At 43.0% G+C, this 23511-nt stretch overlaps 1 protein-coding gene across 4 annotated transcripts in view; it reads right to left on the reverse strand.

Annotated features, from left to right (window-relative positions):
* ANO4 (anoctamin 4) overlaps positions 1–23511 on the reverse strand; it is a 174161-nt gene that overhangs the window by 22693 nt on the left and 127957 nt on the right. For all 4 annotated transcript variants that reach the window (XM_056574597.1, XM_056574595.1, XM_056574598.1 and 1 more), the window contains 10 exons: positions 20855–20976; positions 19090–19224; positions 16043–16139; positions 8643–8703; positions 8429–8511; positions 6523–6663; positions 5582–5746; positions 3933–3969; positions 2252–2363; positions 228–285 (listed from right to left, as the gene is read on the reverse strand). In XM_056574597.1, coding sequence (XP_056430572.1) covers positions 228–285; positions 2252–2363; positions 3933–3969; positions 5582–5746; positions 6523–6663; positions 8429–8511; positions 8643–8703; positions 16043–16139; positions 19090–19224; positions 20855–20976 — 1011 coding nt within the window. The remainder of the gene's footprint in view (positions 1–227; positions 286–2251; positions 2364–3932; positions 3970–5581; positions 5747–6522; positions 6664–8428; positions 8512–8642; positions 8704–16042; positions 16140–19089; positions 19225–20854; positions 20977–23511) is intronic.

Genomic DNA, 23511 nt, shown 5'->3' on the forward strand with positions numbered 1-23511 from the left:
AATTAATATTGTAACTTGAGGGACCACTGTAAATAGAAATTTCCATTTACAAATTTTTTTTTATTATTGTTTCCTATACAAGGGATACTCCAAATGCCTGTAATGCAAACATAGGACAGTCTTTCAAGTGACCCCAAATAGCACTTTAATATATGTATTTAAAACTACACGGTTTATGTAACTTGCATTGTTCATTAAAAAGCTATATGCATGATGTATACACTAACCTCTTCCAGCCGCCATCTGTTTATAAGCCTTAAATAAGCACCCGGTCTTCCGGTAAACCTTTAATGATAAAGGTTAAAGATAAACCCATAAAACTGAATCTATAAATTGTGCTTGACTAATTCTAATAAATAGCTAAACCCACACAAGAACAACCTGCCAAAAATGCTGGCCGTATATAGCAGAAAACTGTTTGACAGCTTGCAATGACTTATAACGATGTCTCCCATCACCAAGCTGCACCCAAACAATATACATGCCAAGTTATATAAAAAGGGGCCTCCTTGTATAGGTATTCCATCTCTAGATGTTATCCCCTATACATAGGATAGAGTATTACAAGCTGATCAGTAGGGGTCAAAACACTGACACCCCGACCAATCCCAAGAAGGTGGTCATGATGGACTTTTTTTTTTTTTAAATAATGTATTAGGACCCATTCACATAATGGGGATTCCACACAGATTCCACTTGCAGCAGCATCTAATTGATTTTAATAAAATTCTGCTGTTCAGTTCGCACTATTGAGAAGTCCTAGCACTGCTCTATAGTGAACGGGATGGTGTTTACTATCTGCAGCAGATATTAAGCGCCGATTTCAGAGGGGGGAAATTTCCTCATGGAAATTTTGGTCTGGAATTCTGTAGTGTTAACAAGACCTGAAAGGAAGCAGGAAACGAGACAAGACCGCCCATTGTATATACTGATATTTTACATAATCAAGCTTCTCCATGTGGGCAAGAAAGCAAAATGAAATGCACCACATCACTGTGCACATGGCATTACCATCACATAACTGCTTCTTAGTAAATCCAGCAAGCCGAAAACGGGCGGAGCTTTAGTTGCATAGCCCACCAAAACGCTGAACATAGGTACATAGCTAGTCTACACTGCTCTTAGGGAAGCAGAAAAAGCAACAGGTTTGCCTAACCTAAAATAAGCTAAAAAAAAATACCGTATTTTTCGTCATATAAGACGCTCCGGCATATAAGACGCACCGAATCTTATAGGATAAAAATCTAGAAAATAAAGATTCTGAACCAAATACAATGTAAAGTATAGGACAGTGATCTTCAACCAGCGGACCTCCAGATGTTGCAAAACTACAACTCCCAGCATGCCCGGACAGCCAACGGCTGTCCGGGCATGCTGGGAGTTGTAGTTTTGCAACATCTGGAGGTCCGCAGGTTGAAGACCACTGGTATAGGAGGTTGTACTCCCCTGTCCCCGCCCCTCTGAACCCGTCACCGCTGCCCTGGATGTCGCCCTCCATCGCTGTCGCCGTGCGCACGTGCGCGGCGGTGTGATGACGACGAAGGAGAGCGCCGGCCATGCAGGGGATCCCGGCACCGAGCAAACACTGAGGAGGCAGGTAAGTTCCCTCCCGGTGTCCTGTAAGCTGTTCGGGACGCCGCGATTTCACCGCAGCGGTCCCGAACAGCCCGACTGAACAGCCGGGTTAGTGTTATTTTCGCTTCAGACGCCGCATCTGAAGGGTTAATACAGGGCATCCCCGCAATCGGTGATGTCCTGTCTTAGCCGCAGGTCCCGGCTGTTGATGGCCACGGGGACCGCCGCGATAGGACAGGTATTCGCCGTATAAGACGCACCAACTTTTCCCCCCCAGTTTTGGGGAAGAAAAAGTGCGTCTTATACGGCGAAAAATACGGTATGCAAAATATGCATAAATCTTCTTTTTTATGCAAGGCTACAATTTATAGATGATTGATGACCTAAAAAATAATTAAAACATCCCTATTGACTGGTCTGTCTATTACAGACATGTAGTCCTACACCTAACATTTGCCATGTGACACATTCCCCAAACACAGATCCATAGAGGAATATATAATGAAACATTTCTGAAGCCTTAAAGTGTATTCCTACCAAAAAAGACATAACTAAGAGGATGCTGTAAGTATGGTACATGTATACATATATTGGACCATTGATCACCAATTTTTAAAATGTTCTCTAATTCCTAAAGTAAAAAAACAAAAAAAAAACTAAAAAGAAAAACACCTACCTGCCAAGAAAGAATGCTATATAAAAGGTCGAACTGTTCAGATTGACAAACTGAAAAAGAAACATTTTCAAAGTGAAGCTGTTCTCCCACTCTGATTCAGTACGTGGCTGTTCTGTGGGTAGAAACATGCACAACTGTAGATGTTAAAAGCATATTGTAGACACAAATTGTAAATATATGACAAATATTTATACTACTATAGGAAACATTTAAACATCTATTATTACTATAAAAAAAACCGTATACATCAATTCTACTTTCACAACATATAATTTGTTCTCTGTTCTCACTCCTACAGGTTATTTATTTTTTATTACCTAAAAGAGGAAGTCCAGTATCAAAAAATCGGGGATAAGTAAGATCGTGGGGGGGGGGGGGGGGGGGTTGTTTCGACCAATGGGATAGCCCCGGAATATCCGCCCGGCACCCCAACTCTATGCATTTATTGCAGTGTGGCAACCATTACGCCCCCTTCATGCATCTCTTTGGGAGAGCTGGAGATACAGGGTTCATATATCTCTGGCTCTCCCAAAGAAATGCATGAAGGGGGCGTAATGGACACAGCTTCGTGCCATGGTTGACACACTGCATTCATGCAGAGATCGGGGCATTGGGCGGTAGATTGCGGTCATCCCATCGGTTGAACCCCTCTCGATCTGACACTTAACCTCTATCCTGCGGGTAGGGGATACGTTTTTTTGATACTGTGATACTGCACCTACACATACAGAATATTGTAGTCTAGTATGTAGTATACTGCAATATTCCTTACAGTAAAAACTGAAACCTCATGGATCGATGGAACCAATTAGGAGAAGAGAATAGCGAATTTGTTATATCCATCATGGCTCCTGTTAAATGGACACAAAAGAACCAGTGTGAACAGAGTGTAAGGAAGCTTTATTCTTTCTTCTGCATTTCCCATTACATTTATGGTTTATCCATTGGTGAATGTTATCATTAGAATGCAAATCTTCCTATATCAGGAAATATGCCAGCCGTAAGTCAATTACTGCTCCCTAAACAGATGCCGCAGTCATGTGATAACTAAACTCCGCCAATGAGAGGAAAGATTTTAAAATGGCGATTGGAAATGTTGCATGTTGCAATAAAAAAAAAAAAAACACCCAGATTTACTAATGACTATTTAATAGTAATGGCAAAGAAAGACTTCTGGAGGTGATGGGATTCAATGGCGCTGGTCAGGAGCAGACACGTCAGGTAGGTAAGAGAATGACTTTATTCAAACAGTGCAACACGTTTCACTGCCTGATGAAGCCGCACCTGCGGTGAAACGCACTGCATTGTTTGAATAAAGTCATTCTCTTACCTACCTGACGTGTCTGCTCCTGACCAGCGCCATTGAATCCCATCACCTCCAGAAGTCTTTCTTTGCCATTGTCTTGTTCGGATGGGAAGGTTGCAGACTGGACCTTGTCTCTCACCCACACTGACCACTGTTGTGTGTGAGCTTACACATCCGCACTCGGTAAGGGTATTTCCGATTTTACCTTCTCGACCCTGCACCTGCGGTATTACGCTATGGAGTGCTCTCCCTTGTCTTTATATTTAATAGTAAGACAGCATCTACTTAGACTAGACAGTCTAAAAACATACCATATGTATAATCTGCACTATAAATAAAAGTCGCACTTATCATTTAATAACATGGAATTCTTACCGAGGTTAGTGAGAAAAAGTGCAACTTTTTCATAGAGCTGCAAAATAAAACAAATGTGGCTTAATATATGCATTTTACCATTGATACATTTTACAATTAAAATTTTTGCTGCCATATACATAGATATTTTATTTTAGTTTAAAGCACATTTCCATAATTTTACAATTTATAATGCATTTACAAACATACTATTATACTGTAGTGGCAAATTCATAGTTTTACACATCTTCGGGGAATTTATCAAGGGGGGTGTAGGTGAACAATTTTCCTACACCTTTTATTTTTGAGGTGGTAATGTGTATGTGCGCCAAATATATTAAATGGTTGCATGGCATTTGATAAATATGGTGCTATTACACATTTTTCTATACACATACTCGTCTCAGCAAAGATGCCCGGTGTCCCAGTTGGTGATTGGCTGAGTGGGCCGTCATTACCGAGATGAGTGCGTCTCAGAAGGTGGGGGCCGGAGGGATCACTGGGTAGAATCAGGCCCTGTCCTGATGGTACGGGATACGTTTTTAATATCTGAATGACCCCTTTAAATCAATGAGGGAATCACCTTGGGCTCTTTCCCATGTATTTTATGTGTAGGTGTAATATAAACAAGGAAAATAGTCTGATGATCATAAAGACATAGAATAGTGGGTGCTGAGATCTGCCAGCATGAAGAGATAGGGCTGCATTTCCTTGGGTTTCTCTACTTTTCTCTACTTGATGTTGAGATTTTAATGTCATATGACAGACACACCAAGATTGCACTGTGTTTAGTTCTCCAGATCACTGCCTGGCAATAATCTTGGCATTGTAATAGAAATATTCTCACAATTTTACACATTAGGGTATCTTAAATTAATCTGTGGATAGGATTAAGCATGGCTGCTATCTTCCAAAATCGGCACCACATTTGTCTACGGGATGTGCGTGGTATTGTAGCACAGCCCCATGGAAGAAAATGGATGTGGTAATGTACACAACTTATGCACAGGTCTAGTGATGTTGTTGGGAAATCCCTAAAGGGGTACTCCGTCCATAGACACCTTATCCCCTATCTAAAGGATAGGGGATATGATGTCTGATCGCGGGGGTGCCACTGCTGGGGACCACCGCAATCTCTCCTGCAGCACCCGCTTTTCATCAGCTGCACGGAGCAAAGACTTACATTGAGGGGGCAGGGCGCGACATCATGAGGGGACGGGGCCATGACATCACGATCCTCTGGCCCCTGTATTGTGAGTCATCAGCACAGAGCGATCTTGCAGCTGATGACAAGTGGGTGCTGCAGGAGAGATTGCGGGGGTCCACAGTGGCGGCACCAACACGATCAGACATCTTATCCCCTATCCTTTGGATAGGGGATAAGATGTCTATGGGCGGAGTACCCCTTTAATCTAGTCTTGCTTGCAACTCACCGGGTATTATTACAAACAATAAAAAACTACATGCAAAGAATACTGAATTATTATATTAGTGGTTGATTCCTATGCAATGAAATAATAAAACCCATAAGTGGCTCTAAAAATAGAGCTGCACTTTTAAGGAAATGCATATTTATCCATTTCCCAGTGTAACCTAATTGTTTTGTGACAGGCTCATACATTTTAGAGAGGAACAAAGCAAATGTTGAGTATGTGAACATCGCATCTTACCACATTCAGAAGCATTATGATACAGAAGTTGATGCACACTGCAGTCCCTGTGGTAGCAACCTGAGAATTATTCCTGATTAAGGCCCATTTAAAGGCAGCAAATGTACTGACAGTCACAACACGATATATAACAATGCCGAAAACAGCAGCAATAACCACACATATCTAAAGAAGGAAAGAAGAAAAGCTTGTGTCAGTACAAGCCCTACTATATGTGTATATTACTTTTCATGAGACATGAAAACATATCCCATGTGACTTAAAAAGAACCTCAAAAATCCCTTCTGCCTGGAAAAGTGCAGAATTTGATCTTTCGGTGGTATACACGTTATGATATTGTTGGGAGGTGAAACTACTACCAAAATTACTACTTAAACCTGAAGGAGAGGGGGTGCTTTGTACCAGGTGCCCCTTATTCCCCTGTTCACTGATCTGCTATATTGCATGCAATGGATAATGAAACCTAAACCGCAGTGGGCTTATTTACACCCCTCTTTCTTGCTGACTGGTTTGCTTAGAATTTCCCTAAACAGACAATAATAAATAAAAGAATTAAAGGGGTTTTACCATCTTACAAGTTATCCCCAATCCACAAGAGAGGGAATAACTAGCTAATGGGGACCATTGTCTACCATGGAGCCTCCCCAAATGTTCCATTAGAACCCATGGCTCCTGCGGAGATTCAGCTTTCTTCGGCAGCTCACAGAGAATTAATGGAGTGATGGTGGGCTTGCACGACCCACTACCTAATTCTAATGGGAGACACGGATCCCTGTTTTTGACATTGCGGGGATCCCAGTGATTGGACACCCTGGTGATCAGATAGTATCCGCTAAGCCGTGGAGATGGAAAAACTCCTTTTACATTACTAATGCACAAAGCTGTTATGTGGCTTTACTACTATGTATTACCATATGTACATGTATGGAAAAATAACACACCATAAAAAATATCCCAGAAGCAGATACTACAAGTCTGCTGCATTTATCTGTAAAGGCTTGGTAAGGCTCCGGCTTTCCTGATATTGGGTTCAGCCGTTCTTTTTTTGAGTATTTGGCTTCAAATTGAGGACGGATTTCTTCCTAATTAAAAAAAAATATATATGTTTAAAATCTTGTTCAGATTACTAAAACATTTCATATTGTAGACAAAATGATGTCAAACTGACTACACAATACAGTCAGTCTAACAAGGAGGGTAGTGCTTTAGAATAAGCTAACAAACTAAATAGACACTTCCTTAAGTTGTTGACAAGACAGTGTACAAGTGGAGTACCCCTTTAATGAAAACAACCAACGGGCTTTGCTGCACAGGTTCATGGAGTCCTTCTTTTAGCTTATGATTAACTGCTAAAGGGCAGGGCTCTATTTGCCATAAGGCACATGTGGGCCTGTGCCTTGGGTAGCAGTGTTAAGGCACTTCATTGAGTAAAGAAAAAAAATGTATTAATTCCTATTTTCCCTGCAGATTTTAAGCCGCAGCCGCTCATTATATTATGGATTTGTGACTATTTGTTTCACATACAGGGTGATATTCAATCTGAATCTACAAGAAAATTTGCATTTAAAGGGGTACTCCGGTGGAAAACTTTTCTTTTTAAATCAACTGGTGACAGAAAGTTAAACATATTTGTTAATGACTTCTATTAAAAAATCTTAATCCTTCCAGGACTTAGCTGCTGAATACTACAGAGGAAATTATTTTCTTTTTGGAACACAGTGGTTTCTGATGACATCATGACCATTTTTGGAACTGTCCAGAGTAGCATAGGTTTGCTATGGGGATTTTCTCCTACTCTGGACAGTTCTTAAAATGGACAGAGATGTCAGCAGAGAGCACTGTGGTCATGATGTCAGCAGAGAGCTCTGTGTTCCATAAAGAAAACAATTTCCTCTTTAGTATTCAGCAGCTAAGAAGTACTGGAAGGATTAAGATTTTTTAATAGAAGGAATTTACAAATGTGTTTAACTTTCTGGCACCAGTTGATTAAAAAAACAAAAGTTTTCCACCGGAGTACCCCTTATTATACACGGCCTGACGTAATGCCAGTGGACGTGATACAGTCCGTGGCCAGCGTCTGATACTCTACCCCCACCCCCCCACCCCCCGTACCATCCACCGCCTCCCTACTATGGAAGACCGGGATTGAAACCGACTCTCCTGCCTCAGGACACAGGTCTATTATGTGAGTGCTCCGTTACTTTCTGTTTCTTCTTGTTGCTATATTGAATACAGGAAATAGTTAACATCCCTGGCAAGAGCTTGCAAGGAAATTTGGTAAATCCTCTCACCGGGCCTGGATTTTAATCGAATGAAAGGCAGGTTTGGTAATGGGGTCTTTTATCCCCTGCCTATGCCAGACCAGATTTTTTTAGGCTGAGGCCAAATAATACTGGGGTTATAAAAGGAGTAACCAAGTCTGCACTGGGAGGTTGTAAGGAACCTTTCATGTAAGCTGGAGTCCTGAGGTTGGCAGCCTTAAAAAGGGGACATTTACCTTGTGTGAGTATCATATTTTGGTGACTGTTTTGTTGGGCGGCTGGTAGTAAGCCACCTGTAAAGATTTTGTGTAGTTAGCCATGGACGAGCAGGATTAGTTTTGTATTTGTTTGTGTCTGAAAAGGTTGCATTTGTGTAGTTACTGGAGAAAAAAAAAAAAACAGGTGAAGCTCTTTTGAAAGGTTACGTCCATGTCCCTGTCTCTTACTGCTATTTTTCTGCTATTGGACTGGTTCCTCTCCTAATAAATATATAATTTAATACAACTTGCAGCGTTGAAACTCTTATACCCAAAAATCTTAGTTAAGTGTTAGAACAATTAAAGTACATGCTCTGTGTTACTCTTACCTCCTCTTCTTCCCAGTCTATTAAATCCCAGTCATAGGCAATGACCGCTCTTCTTCGTTTCCAAAACTCCAGAAAAACAGTAGCTAAAATATTTGAAATATTTGTTTAGTTTATAAGGTGAATGTTACATTTATATTCCCTGCATATTACTCAGGAGGACATTAAGAATGTAGTGAAATGCAGGTGGAGTATAATAAAAGTTGGAAATTCTTACCCCAAACTGCCATGAAAACTGCAAAGAATACAGTTGCTCCATTGTCAAAAAGATGGGTAACCTGAAGAAGAAAGGAACCATCTAGAATATCAATAATAATTTAATTATGCACATTTATGGTTCATTCATTTTGTAGTACATGTACTACAAATTCTTTACAGCTGTCTGTCTATGCTTTATGTGTTATCTTTCTACCTGTACATGTGCTGGTATATGCTTGAATTGTACATGTACTTTATTAATATCTACTTGTACTACATGTACTGTACAGCTTTTTGCCTGTATCATATGTACGGTGCTTTTTACCAGTACTATACTCTCTACCTGTAATACATATATTACACTTCTCTCTGTATTACATGTTGTGTACAGCTTTCTACCTATACTATATTTATTGTACTTTCTGGTACTACTTCCTGTCCTACACTGCTTTCTATCCTACCTACTCAGTGTTGTATTTACTATTAGGAACCTATGGGCCTGTGCCTAGGGCAGCACTGTTGAGGGAGGCAGCTTTTGATGCATGTTTCCAATGTAACTGCTGTCGCTATGCTGCAGCTCGGGAAAGAAAAACATTTTTCTCCCTTGGGATGAATCCAGCTTAAAAATTTACCTGCAGATTTTCAGCCACAGTCAATCATTATGTGTCAAGTGAGGAAGGTAGCTACCAGCACAGCCTAATGAGTAACCTTTAGTGTGTCATAAATAATCAGCCAAAAATCACCTTGCTTCATGTGGTGCTAAACCTCAGAATAGACAGCAGTCATCGACCAACCAAAAGTAGAACGATGGAGGATTTCTTTTTAAAGAAAAACACAGGTATAGCATAAAGGAACGACTCTACGGATGCCCGGAGTCACGGATTACTTAACAGGGGATAACTTAACGAATAAAGTCCGCTTCATTAGACCTCCTTACTGTTTGACATCACTGAGGTTTTATATGCCTCCCCCACAGTGACGTAGAGCGGGCAATTGGCAAATTTGTTTCTCACAGTCCTTGAGAAAAGCTTGGAATTTAGGTCTTACCTAAATAGTAACGACATGAACATGTCTTATTTTGCCACACACACCCTATTGTTTGGACTTTTTTGGATATGACTGTTAGTGTAGAGAACGGCATTTTGGCCACAAAGGGTTCTAGGAAGACAATTGCCATCAACATTTTGTTGCACGTTGATAGTTAGCATTTTTCTCAGATAACATGAGCTGTCCCTTTTGGCCAGTTCCTTCGTCGGAGGAGAATTAAAGGGGTAGTCCAGTGGTGAAAAACGTGTCCCCTATCCTAAGGATAGGGGATAAGTTTGAGATCGCGGGGGGTCCGACCACTGGGGCCCCCTGCGATCTCTCTGTACGGGGGCCAGGCTCTCCGGCCAGATAGCGGGTGTCGACCCCCGCACAAAGCAGCGGCCGACACGCCCCCTCATTACATCTCTATGGCAGAGCCAGAGATTGCCGAAGGAAGCGCTTTGGCTCTGCCATAGAGTTGTATTGAGGGGGCGTGTCGGCCGCCGCTTCGTGCGGAGGTCGACATGCCCCCTTCCCGCGGGCTGTCGGGGCTCCGTACAGGAGATCACAGGGGGCCCCAGCGGTCGGACCCCCGCAATATCAAACTTATCCCCTATCCTTAGGATAGGGGATAAGTTGTTCACCACTGGGTCACCACTGGACTACTCCTTTAATAGTAATGATCAGGTTTTTGAGAAACAGACCTGAAAAGAGATTTGTGTCTCAGAGGATACCCTGAGTATTTACTTAACCAGTCTCTGGAGAGAGATAGAAATCAAAAAGAAGGAATCATAAAACTAAGCAAGATCAGGGAGTGAGGTTTTGCTTCTCATTTAAGTATTGTGCTATGTCCTAAGAAATAAAAAAATAACTGAATTGAAATACTGGTCCCTTTTGGAGAACAATATAGATCCAAAAAGCTTGAGAGTATCTAAATCACAATAGCATTTTGTACTTAGAAATCTCAGAGACCAATTGGTCCAGAGCAGATTGTTTCAACCAATGAAGCCAGAAAGATGGCTTGGCTCAAGCACATCGTTGGGCAACCACAAGTTTGGATCTTGTAGCTGGTGTAAGTTTATGTTAGTTGGGAACAGTTTAACTATTAATGGTAGAACTTTCAAAACAAGATAGCTTATTTCTAGCAAAATTTGTTACATAGTGTACGCTTATCTGTGTCTGATTCTATATAGAGAGATTATCCACCCGCTAACTACAAGAATTAGGGAACATTTTCATTTAATCACTATTGGAAAGAGATCCACTTGTCTTATTGTCATATTAAAGAAGTACTCAATGGTGATAACAAAGTCCTGAGATTTGCTGGTATTGAACATGCATTCAATGAGGTAGGGGTTGCTAAAAATAAGCATCTTCTACAGTTAAAAGTTTGTTTAATAATCCAAACAGGAGCACAAGATAATGTGGGTCTGAACAACCGCACTGATTTGAGTATGTTTTTTTTTTATTTATTATGTGTCTGTTTGGTATTTATTATTAGTTTTTTGTACATTGTTATCAAACTACTATCTATTGTAAATGCCAGCTCTACGTCAGTGTAGAAGAGAAATATAAAACCTCAGTGGTGAGGTGGAATAGCAGGGAGGTCTAATACGTGACTCCCAGTGTCCGTCAGAGTAAAGTCATTCCTGTATGCTGTACCTGTACAGTCCATCATTATGTTGTGTATTTGCGATTGATTTCACCGCATTTTGTGTATAGGGGTGAGATCCACAGTGAATCTGCAAAAAAAATCTGCAAGTAACTCATACAGTTTTTGATGCGTATTCATGACAGATCTGCATGAAACATTTCAAACCCTTGTGGAATCACCCTAATATGGTGTATTTAGTCCAAGTACCTATTGCAGCAAATAGAAAAATAGTAAATACGCTCCTGTCCCGTAATGTCCTCTACCTATAATCTACATGTTTCATACTGCTTTCTACCTGTAGTACATGTACTCACTGATGGATTACGTGTACCATAGGCCCCCAGGCTGTTCACAAAACTTGTGAGCCCAACCCCCCCCCCCCCTTTATAACTATAGCAACACTAAAGTGGCATTCACTGTGCATGATAAATAACATTCGTTCTGACATCTCCACATGTAGCCATACCAATTGTGTTTAATTCTTTTTAAGGTTTTCTATACCTGGGAACAAGAAGTTTAGATTTTTTAAAAAGGAGATTTTTGGTACTCACCGCAAAATCTCTTTCTCGTAGCCTTCATTGGGGGACACAGAGACCATGGGTATATATATTCTCTTGCCACTAGGAAGCGCTGACACTAGGAAAAAAAAGTCGGCTCCTCCCTGGCAGGATATACCCTCCAACTGGAAGTGAGGTAATCAGTTTTGTCACAAAGCAGTAGGAGAAGCCAACCAAGAGATAAGTCCGAAGGACCCTAGTAAGGAATCCCGGAGAAACACCCAAGAACCGTATAAGGCTATGCGGACAAGAATTAAGAAATGGGTATAGAAACAGGAGGAGAGCCAGGCTGCAATAGTGAGCAGTAAGCACACAAGCAGAGCCGGCGGAAAGCAATTCTGATTGTTCCCAGCAAAAAAACAAAGGCCCAGCCAGGTACCCCACCCATGTAGGGGGAAGCTCAAAAGTGCTCAGAGAAATAGCCCCCTAGTGGAGGGGAAAACAAGGGGAGGTGGAGATGAAACTCAGGCACTGACTGTGCCAAGCTTCCTGATCCCTGTACCCCTTGTGGAAGGGTATTTCCCAAGAGCGCAGTGTACTGTAGGAGCAAGGAAATGCCACCCTACCATAACGGGTCAAAGTACTGGGTGAACGTAGCCCCCAGGAACCTTGAGAAAACACAGAGGTACAGAGGAGCCATGTTGTCCCCAGAGGGATCTGAATCTTGGACACTGGAGTTGGGAAGATATAAAGACATGACTAAGAATGCAAGTAAGAAGAACATGCAGTAACCTACAGCGTTGGGAGGAAATACCTCATTGGGGCAAAACCTTGGACTCTGCGAAAAAAAAACAGGGGGCAGATGGTGCGGCCACGGAGACATCCTTGCCAATGACTAAGGTAACAGAACAGGCACCTGAGCCCCACCCCCTCCATACAGGAACCCAGAAACATACCTGGAGGAATGGGGGGGCTGCAGAACTGGCTGTCGCCCCAGCAGACCCCATGCCAGAACAGAGGTGGTCAACCGCCGCAGACTTCACCGAAAAGGAGGGGAGGAAGGCTCTACATGAGCAGGATGTCCAGAACATATGTAGGGACAAAGACATGGGTACCTCATGATAATAGAGGGGTACCAAGATTGCCACCACAAAGGGAACCACAGACATCCAAAATGTCCGGAAGCATGGAAACCCTGAGAAGACTAACGTTACGCTGTTAGAAGGGTAACCGAGAGTGCTGCTGCGAGGTCCATAGAACCTGCAGGAAACGCCCACACCCCATCTCTTAATGGCGCTACACACCAGAACTGCAGTCGCAGACTTAAGCGATGAAGGACGAATAAGGTGCAGGAAATATGCAGACACAGCCTGATTTACCGGTAGAAAGGTCCAATGAATCCACTTGAGTCATTTCTTCTGAATGTGAGTCACCAGACGTCTGTTGCTGGAGCGGCAGGAATGGGGAAGGTGACCTGGTGGATGAGGAAACCATGCAGACAGTATGACTAATTGGTATAGGGACTGTGGACACACTGGTCCTGTCTTTAGAACCACTCACAAAGTGGCTTACCAGCCCTTATTTGTGAAAGCAGCAGGCCTGTGGAGAGGGACCTGGGAAAGTAGGGAACCCTATGAACCACTACGTGGTGCATTGTGGTGCATTGTGACCAACATGGGGTCCCTTACTCAGAACTACACCTCGGCAGTGGGTTACCTGAACTTTTGCCAAGGTGTGGGAAGTGTATGGTAGGTGACCCAACGTAGTAGTAAACCATGCAGACCACCGCCTGGCTGACTAAGGTGAGCTCAGGGTGGACAGAAACCTCCCGTGATGCAGAACGGACAGACAGAATTACTTCTGCGAACCCTCCCACTGAAAGTGAAGTAGTGGAGAGCGAACCATCTTATGGGCAACTCCCAAGGAGAAGAAAGTCTGACTGACTGACAGTCCCGTGTACCTGCAAGGGACCCTCTTCCAGATTCCTCCCACCAGCAGTGAGGTACGGGAAACCCCAGCCATGCACACGGCAGCCCAGGGATGGGAGACCAACTGCATCGGAAACCGTGCAGAAAACAGTCTGGCTGAACGAGTTCATCTCCAGGCACTGACGAAAAGGGAACAACAGTCATGTAGCCGATCACTGTGCCCCCTTTGTCGCAGGTGGAAGTACGGAGAGGCCTAGGAGACATGGATAGAATCCCCGCCACCCTGGGAGATGGGAGGGGGAGAGGCTCTGGAGCCATGGATGGTATCCCTGGTGCCCTGTATAGGGTCCATAGGACACGTACTGGTAGTGGGGAACCGGAACTCCAGCCGCAGAGACATAAGGCATGTGAGAAATGACAGGCGGCGGAGCAACCATGCAGTCTCTGGCTTACTGGAATGGGTCCATAGTATGCAATAGGTCACTCTGTTTGACACCTCGCACTAGCAGAGGGGTATAAGAATGTTGACCGCGGTTGCGGCAGCTATGAGATCGGTGACCTGTGGAGGAGGGAATCATAGTGTATGCACACACCAAGAACCCTCCCCTGATGAATGACAGTCAGAGGGAGAACTCCGAAAAGGCCCTAGGCGTCCGCCAGGAATGCTAAAAGAACCCTGTAAGGACACCAGACCAGAGCCGTGCCGATAGCGATATCTGGAAAAAAAAGACAGACCCCATATACAGTCCCAGAAAAGGACCCAGCAGATATTAATCTGATAAAAACAGATATTACAGGCAAAAAACTAACAACTATGAGCTGCCACAAGAGGGAACCTTTCCGCAAAGCATGCCAGTGCCTAAGCAGTTAATCGTGCGCTCCGACAACTCACTGCACAGCTGCACTAAGCCAGCAGTGAGCTGTAGGAGCGCTTGCCGCTCCGAGGCCGGGGGGGTTACAGCAGTGGCTGACTAGACAGGCTTCTGCTGAGCTGGAGGAGAACATGGCCCTGAACCAGGGAGTCAGAGGAGGGAGACAGCCTCTGACATCCCTGGTAGCGTTAACAACTTCGGCAGTGCCCTAAGTCTGGGGGGCTTGCTGCAGAAGGAGGGGCGGAGCTAAGCTGTGTTCATGAGAGGCGCAGAAAGGCACTGAGCTTTTTCTGTCCGGCACTACCAAGAAAGTGAGGGGAGAGTCCTCCCTCAGCTAGTCTCCAGATTCCCACACCATGCACGGGGAGAAGGGAGGTGGAGCTACCTGCCACCATTATGGGTCCTGCTGGCCAGCATGTGCTGGAGGAGATCCGACCAGCTGAAGTAGATAAAATCAGCAACCACAGAAAGCCGGCGGCTGCCCTGAGACGGAAACGGCTGCAGAAACGGCTGCTGAGTCCACTGGCAGGCGGGCGGGCGGCGGGGGGAGGGGATGATATACTCACTTTCGGTCTTCATATACTTACCTGCTGTCTTCTTATACTCACCCAGATGGCTTCAGCCAGCTTATGGCCACGCTGCATCATACCAGGCTAAGATAGCGGGGCAAGCAGGCAGTGGCCGTTGGCGAGAAGGGGTTAACAGTACATACTCTGTCTGTGCCGCTTTGTCGCATATGGGGGAACAGGTAGCGCCATGCTCCTGAACCCCCACCTGAAAATGAGAAACAAAAGGGAGGAAAAAAGCTAACCAAACAGCACCAGACCTGTGTCTTGCCTCCTACTGACACTAGCTATAACTGATTACCTCACTTCCAGTGGGCGGGTATATCCTGCCAGGGAGGAGAAGACTTTTTTTTCCTAGTGTCAGCGCCTCCTAGTGGCAAGAGACCCATGGTCTCTGTGTCCCCCAATGAAGAGTGACAGAGAAAGGGAAATTATTCATTTGTAAACCATTTTTTTTTAAGCAAGAATGAGGAGGAGACTTGCAAAGGGCACCAAAATAGAGATGTTTGCAGCATTGTTTCCAGCACCAGCAGTTGTCATTAGATAGAAGGGAGGAGGACGGAGGCTATCAGAGAAGGGTCTGTGTCATGTTGCCCTGGGGAGAGGAATCATGCTGGGGAATGAAAGTATGAGCCATTCTAGGGTTCAGGAATGCAGTTCGGGAGCTGTGCTAGGGACCAGAAAGAGAGTGTAAAATTGGGATCCATGTTGGGAAATAGGAATAATTGTTTAAATATTATATAGTATAATATTATACAATTATTTTAGTTTCTTGTTACTATATTCTCTTAAAATATCATTATGGCTCACATTTACATCACAGGTTTAGATTTAAGGCAAACAGCATTGCTGTTCTCACAGAGGGAATTGGATTACCTTGGCATAGACGCAGCTGTCTGATAACCTCATATAGGGGCAGTATTTATCACACAGCGGACACATGGTTACATTTGTGGCTTGGCAGATTTCTTTACTATAAGACAGAAAGATAAATCACATTTAGGTAGTGGCATGTTTCTCCCATTGGACTAAAGCAATTATGGCCCTAACGTGCTCTAAGTGGAAGAGGCCACACTGTACAGCATTGTCACAGCGATCCCGGCAGCATCACGTCGTTGAGCCACTTGGTGTATAATGAATGTCCTACTTCTCTTCATATTACATCAAGTTACATGAAAAGAAAGGGGAGCGCTGTGAGCGCTGGAAACCTAAAGAGAACATTGCGGCTCACATTTGCCCTGACAGGAAGCTAAGTATATGAAAGAATACAGGTTTGGTTTAGTGTTGAGCGGCATAGGCCATATTCGAATTTGCGAATATTCGCGAATATATGGACAAATATTCGTCATATGTTCGCTAAATTCGCATATTTGTAATATTCTCCTTTTATTTTCGCATATGCGAAAATTTGCGTATGTGAAAATTAACAAATGCGAAAATTAGCATATACAAAAATTTGCATAAGCGAAAATTCGCACGCCAGTCTCACACAGTACTATTAGAGCCTTCTTTACACCACACAAGCTGGAAGCAGAGAGGGATGATCACTGTGATGTGTACTGTGAAAAAAAAAAAAAAGAATATTCTTAATTACGAATATATAGTGCTATATTCGCGAATATTCGCGAATTCACGAATATGCGATATTCGCGAATAAAATTCGCATTCCGAATATTCGCGAGCAACACTAGTTTGGTTGTGCCATTTATGTCAATGTTTCTTGTAGAGAGATTAGCCCGGCACTGTCAGCATGAGGAAGGTATGTTGCTCAATCTGAAATTACAGCTTTTTCTTATTATGAAGAACGGCGTGGTGCTCTGACGAATAGGAGTGCAAAGGTACAATTCAATAAGTAGAAAAACCTGAAGTCGGCACTCACCTTGTTCTTCTATCTTCTTTCCTTTATTCAATAATACTCACGTATTACATATACAGGACGGGAGAAGGTGCATAGAAGGGGGGGGGGGGGGGTTCCACCAGTCTACAGCACTGTTTCGCTCTTTACAGGGCTTCAACGGGCTTCAAGCTCTGTAAAGAGCTAAACAGTGCTGTAGCCTGGTGGTAGCCCCCCCCCATCCCACCTTCTATGCACTGTCTCCCGTCCTGTATATGTAATACGTGAGTATCTATATAAAACTCAACGTGTGTGTGTATGTATGTATGTATGTATGTATATATGTATGTATGTATGTTCCACAAAAACTTTCAAGCGACTAAAGATATTAACATGAAACTTGGCACACATGTTACTTATATGTCAACAACAAACATAGGATAGGTGATTTAACTCTTACTCACCCCCATTTGCCAGGAGGTTGGCTTATGTTTAAAGTCCCATGCAAGTCAATGGGAAATATATGTTACCGCATAACTTCCAAACAGCTGGAGATATTTCGATAATACTTGGTCACATGTTACTTCTATGTCCACTTAAAATATAGGATAGTTAATTTAACCCTTAAGTACCCCCAGTTGTGAGGGTCGGGGTTTTTGTTTAAAGTCCCATGCAAATCAATGGGAAATGTATGTTCCCATATAATTTCCATACGGCTGGAGATATTTCAATACCTGGTACACATATTACAGGTCGGGATATGAGGACGGGATGGGAGGTCGAGATAGAAGGTCGGGATAGGAGGTTGGGATAGGAGGTCGGGATAGGAGGTCAGGTAGGAGGTTGGGATAGGAGGACGGGATATGAGAACAGGATATGAGGACGGGATAGGAGGTCTGGATAGGAGGTCGAGATATGACAGGAAAGGAGGATGGGAAAGGAGGACGGGATAGGAGGTCGAGAAAGGAGGACGGGATTGGAGGTCGGGATAGGAGCTCGAGATTGGAGGACAGGATAGGAGGTGGGGATAGGAGGACGGGATAGGAGGACAGGATAGGAGGACGGCATAGGAGTTCGAGATAGGAGGTCGAGATAGGAAGACGGGATAGGAGGTTGAGATAGGAGGATGGGATAGGAGGACGGGATAGGAGGCTGGGATAGGAAATCGGGATAGGAGGTCGGGATAGGAGGACGGGATAGGAGGTCGGGACAGGAGGTGGAGATAGGAGGACGGGATAGGAGGTACGGGTCGGGATATGAGGACGGGATGGGAGGTCGGGATGGGAGGTCGGAATAGGAGGTCAGGATAGGAGGTCAGGTAGGAGTTCGGGATAGGAGGACAGGATAGGAGGACGGTATAGGAGGTCGGGACAGGAGGTCGAGATAGGAGGACGGGATAGGAGGTCGGGATGTGGGGTTGGGATATGACAACAATATATGAGGACGGGATATGAAGTCAAAAGCTTCCTCCTTTGTTTATTTTCCTCCCCAACAAGGATTAGGAAGGAAAACCGGGCAACGCCGGGTACTCAGCTAGTTATTGAATAAAGGAAAGCTTCAGTTTTTCTACTTATTGAATTGCCATTTATGTCAATACTACTCCTAAAGCAAAAGGTTATTTTTCTATCCAGTTGTAGATGTTTCAAACATTGCACATTTGGATCAATAGTATAAGACTGCTGCAGTGTCCTTAGATGACCCAATATGTGTATAAGGTTCTCATATGAAAGATAAGTTATTAAATGACTGTCACTCTGAAACTATGTGTCTGCGATACAACTAAATGGGGAATACATATGGGAGGTCATGTAAAAGGTAATGGCAAATAGAAAATAGTAGTATATAATTCCCCTCACAGAAATAACTATTTGTAACGAATGAGGGAATATGCCTCCAGCCATGCTTAATTTCATATGCAAGATACCGGTACCTAATATATCAGGATTAGTTGTTTTCTTTTGCAATGGCCGTCAACTTACTAAATAACACAGAACTAGCACGAAAATCATAGCACAGTTACAAGAATGGAAGAATACAAAAAAAGAGTCAATTTTAATTTTACAGAGGCCATACAAAAGATTTGGATTACCTGACTTGGCAGCTATCCAATGTAAACATTCCATACAGGAATACAAAGAGCCCAATGATTGCTGCTGGAAATAGCATTCCGGTATACCAACCTAGCCATGCAAAATACAGACCAATCTTTTCTCCAAAATACCTCCTGTCAGAAAACCAACATAGAAAAGAAAGGTTAAATGTGTAATAATATATCAGAATTTATACAAATAAACACAATCTTAAAGCAAACTGCAGACCTCTCTCCTGGTTCTCTAAAAATAAAATGAAATAGAAAAATAGCTGGAAATATGTACAGTACTTTAAAGGGGTACTCCAATGGAATTTTTTTTTTAATGAACTGGTTAAACAGATTTGTAAATTACTTCTATTAAAAAAAATCTTAGTCCTTCCAGTACTTATCAGTTGCTGTATACTACAGAGGAAGTTGTATTTCTTTCTGGAGTTCTTTCCAGTCTGACCACAATGCTCTCTGCTTACCCCTCTGTCCATGTCAGTAACTGTCCAGAGTACAAGCAAATCCCCATAGCAAACCTCTCTTGCTCTGGACAGTTCCTGATACGGACAGCGGTGTCAGCAGAGAGCCCTGTGGTCAGACAAAAAAGAACTCCAGAAATAAATACAACTTCCTCTGTAGTATACAGCAGCTGATAAGTACTGGAAGGATTAAAAAAAAATGTTTTCCACTGCAGTAGCCCTTAATGCTGTACGTCTTTCTTGCTGGATGAAGTGTATTTTATAGTAGTAGTGGTCAAAAGTTTTGAGACTGATACAAATTTTGTTTTTTCAAAAGTTTGCTGCTTCACTTTTTATAGTAATAAAATTTGAATTAAATCTAGACTGTTATGAAGAGTGATCAGACTAATTGCATTACATTGCAAAGTAATTCCTTGTCATTAAATTAACTTCATCACAAAAATATATTTCCACAGAATTTCAGCCCTGCCACAAAATGACCTGCTGACATAATTTTTTAGGAATTTTGTCATTACTTCAGGAGAAAGTGTTAATGGAGACAAGGCAGCTGATATTGCTATGACATTTCACTAGTTGTTTTAAAAGGGGATTGAGCTTGAAATCATTGTCTTCTTCTGTTATCTTTGGTTAATTCCAAGGAAACCTCATTAATTTTTGCATCAAAAAGGCTTTATAGGCAAGGACATTGTAGCTTGTAAAACTGCCCCAAATCAACCATTTATGGGACCAACAGGAACTTCAAAAATAAAGGTTCAATTGCTGTGAGGAAGCCTTCGGAGCACCAAAAATTTTTAGAAGAGCAAATACTATCTCCTAAAGACGAGTTAGCTACCATATTGGTTGATGAAAAATAAAGAAATGGACCAAAAATTGCAACCTAAATGTCCCCATAAGAGTTAAAAAAAATTCTAAAATGGCCAAATGTAAGCATTGTAGTCTAATAATTGGTCATATTCTACAGAATCCACAACTCAGTGACAAATAACCTTCTTAAATGTTGCGCAGCTATTTTGGATTAGTACAGACAGTTGATGCTATGGTGCTACCTCTGGGGGTCATTGTTATTAAGCAGCTAGGTTCCACAACTTATATGAAGATTGTTATTTGCCTTGATACTTCATCATTCTGGCAGGTAGCCTCTAAGCTCTTCTTTGCATATTCCCTGGACATAGCTAATGCATGACAAATTGAATCCAGAGTGACAGAATAGCTTGTCAGGTAACATCACGATAAAAGGGAAAAGTAAATGAAATCTGTTATATACATCAGCTGCCACAGAAGGAGACACTTAGATTTACCGTACGAGATCCAGAGGCTGGTATTTGTACCATACCCTCCAGAATGCCCAGCACTCGAAAAGAAGATGTCTGTGATTTTCTGCTCCGTGGGTCTTTATTGAGTTTTTGCTTCTGTATCCTCCCTTATGTACAAATGAGACAAAAAACACAGATACAATAGTGTTGTCTTTTTACAATAGATAGACACCAACATCTAGCCAAATTCTAATATTGTATATAAGAATATTCATGTATTAAGTGCACAGGTAAAACAAGGATGTCAACTGTACTCCTGCACTACACTTACAGCATGTTGTCATTTAGTCTTATACTCCCTGAGGGGAGAGCAACTACGAATAGCATCTTTGTTTCTGGGGGACTCTGCATGTACTGAAATAACATGACTAACCCATTGATTTCCATGAGCACTGTGTAATGCTTTATCTCGCCTATGGTTGTGCTACAAGGAAATTGAATACCTGATGCCAACTTTCCCTGTAGATTACAGCTGATCGCTGGGGGTCCTATCTGTGACTCTGTGATTCTCTTACTTTCAGGGAACCTTTCTTACAAGACAGGACTATCCAAGGTGAACAACTCCTTTAAAGAGTACCTGTCATCAAACTATATTGTCTAAACTAACTCAGATTATATTCCTTAATTACTTTATCATACCTTTCCCCTTTCTCACATTATGTGAGCTCCCAGCAGGAGAAAGTGGGCGTTCCCCAGCAGGCGAAATATCACTGATGCCTGTGAGACGTGTGCCTCGCCATGCCCCACACCCATTTCCTGAGTTTGGACTTCTGCAAGTCCAGGAGGAGGCCAAACTAACTGTCTGACTTGCGCAGGGAACAGAACAGAGCCACCTAGTGGACATTTTTTCAATCACATTAAAAACCTATAAAGGTTGAGAATTTAGCAAAGTGTCTTATAATAACATAAGGAACAAAATATTAAAAGTTTAGTTTGGTGACAGGTACTTTTAAAGGAAATTTATTGCCTAGATTTTTTTTCTGATTATAGCCAGATACTGAAACATGTTCACTTTTTCTGGTTGTTTTCTATATTTTGATTGCAAGTTTTCTTTTTTTTACATGGTTTTGGTGATGGCCATCATGCCAGAGCTCTTTTTAATAGCATTAAGAAAGTGTACCTGTCATTAGGAAAAAACATTTATACACTGCTAAAAAAAAATAAAGGGAACCCTAAGATAACACATCCTAGATCTGAATAAACTGATCGTATGAAATACTTTCATCTCTACATAGTTGAATGTGCTGACAACAAAATCACACAAAAATTAACGATGGAAATCAAATTTATCAACCCATGGAGGTCTAAATATAGAGTCAACCTCAAAATTAAAGTGGAAAACCACACTACAAGCTGAACCAACTTTAAGGTTATGTCATTAAAACAAGTCAAAATGAGGCTCAGTATTGTGTGTGGCCTCCACGTGCCCATATGATCTCCCTACAACACCTGGGCATGCTCCTGATGAGGTGGTGGATGGTCTCCTGAGAGATGTCCTTCCAGACCTGGACTAAAGCATCCGCCAACTCCTGGACAGTCTGTGGTGCAACGTGGCATTGGTGGATGGAGCAAGACATGATGTTCCTGAAATTCTCAATCGGAATCAGGTCTGGGGAACGGGCGGGCCAGTCCATAGCATCAATGCTTTCCTCTTGCAGGAACTGTTGACACACTCCAGCCACATGAGGTCTAGCATTGTCTTGCATTAGGAGGAACCCACGGCAAACCGCACCAGCATATGGTCTCATAAGGTGCCTGAGGATTTCATCTCGGTACCTAATGGCAGTCAGGCTACCTCTGGCAAGCACATGGTGGGCCCCCCAAAGAAATGCCACCCCACACCATTACTGACCCACCACCAAACCGGCCATGCTGGAGGATGTTTCAGGCAGCAGAACGTTCTCTATGGCGTCTCCAGACTCGGTCACATCTGTCACATGTGCTCAGTGTGAACCTGCCAATCTTAGTGTTCTCTGGCAAATGCCAAACGTCCTGCATGGTGTTGGGCTGTAAACACAACCCCCACCTGTGGACGTCTGGCCCTCATACCACCCTCATGGAGTCTGTTTCTGACCATTTGAGTGGACACATGCACATTTGTGGCCTGCTGGAGGTAATTTTGCAGGGCTCTGGCAGTGCTCCCCTTGCGCAAAGGCGGAGGTAGCTGTCCTGCTGCTGTGTTGTTGCCCTCCTTCGGCCTCCTCCACGTCTCCTGATGTACTGGCCTGTCTCCTGGTAGCGCCTCCATGCTCTGGACACTACACTGACAGACACAGCACACCTTGTTGCCACAGCTCACATTGATGTGCCATCCTGGATGAGCTGCACTACCTGAGCCATTTGTGTGGGTTGTAGACTCCGTCTCATGCTACCATGAGCCAGCATTAAAAAGTGACCAAAACATCAGCCAGGAAGCATAGGAACTGAGAAGTGGTCTGTGGTCACCACCTTCAGAACCACTCATTTATTGGGTGTGTCTTGCTAATTTCCACCTGTTGTCTGTTTCATTTGCACAACAGCATGTAACATTGATTGTCAATCAGTGTTGCTTCCTAAGTGGACAGTGTGATTTCACAGAAGTGTGATTGACTTGGAGTTACATTGTGTTGTTTAAGTGTTTTTTTGAGCAGTGCATAATGTAG

The sequence above is a fragment of the Hyla sarda genome, chromosome 4 (assembly GCF_029499605.1).
Source record: "Hyla sarda isolate aHylSar1 chromosome 4, aHylSar1.hap1, whole genome shotgun sequence".
NCBI lineage: Eukaryota > Metazoa > Chordata > Amphibia > Anura > Hylidae > Hyla > Hyla sarda.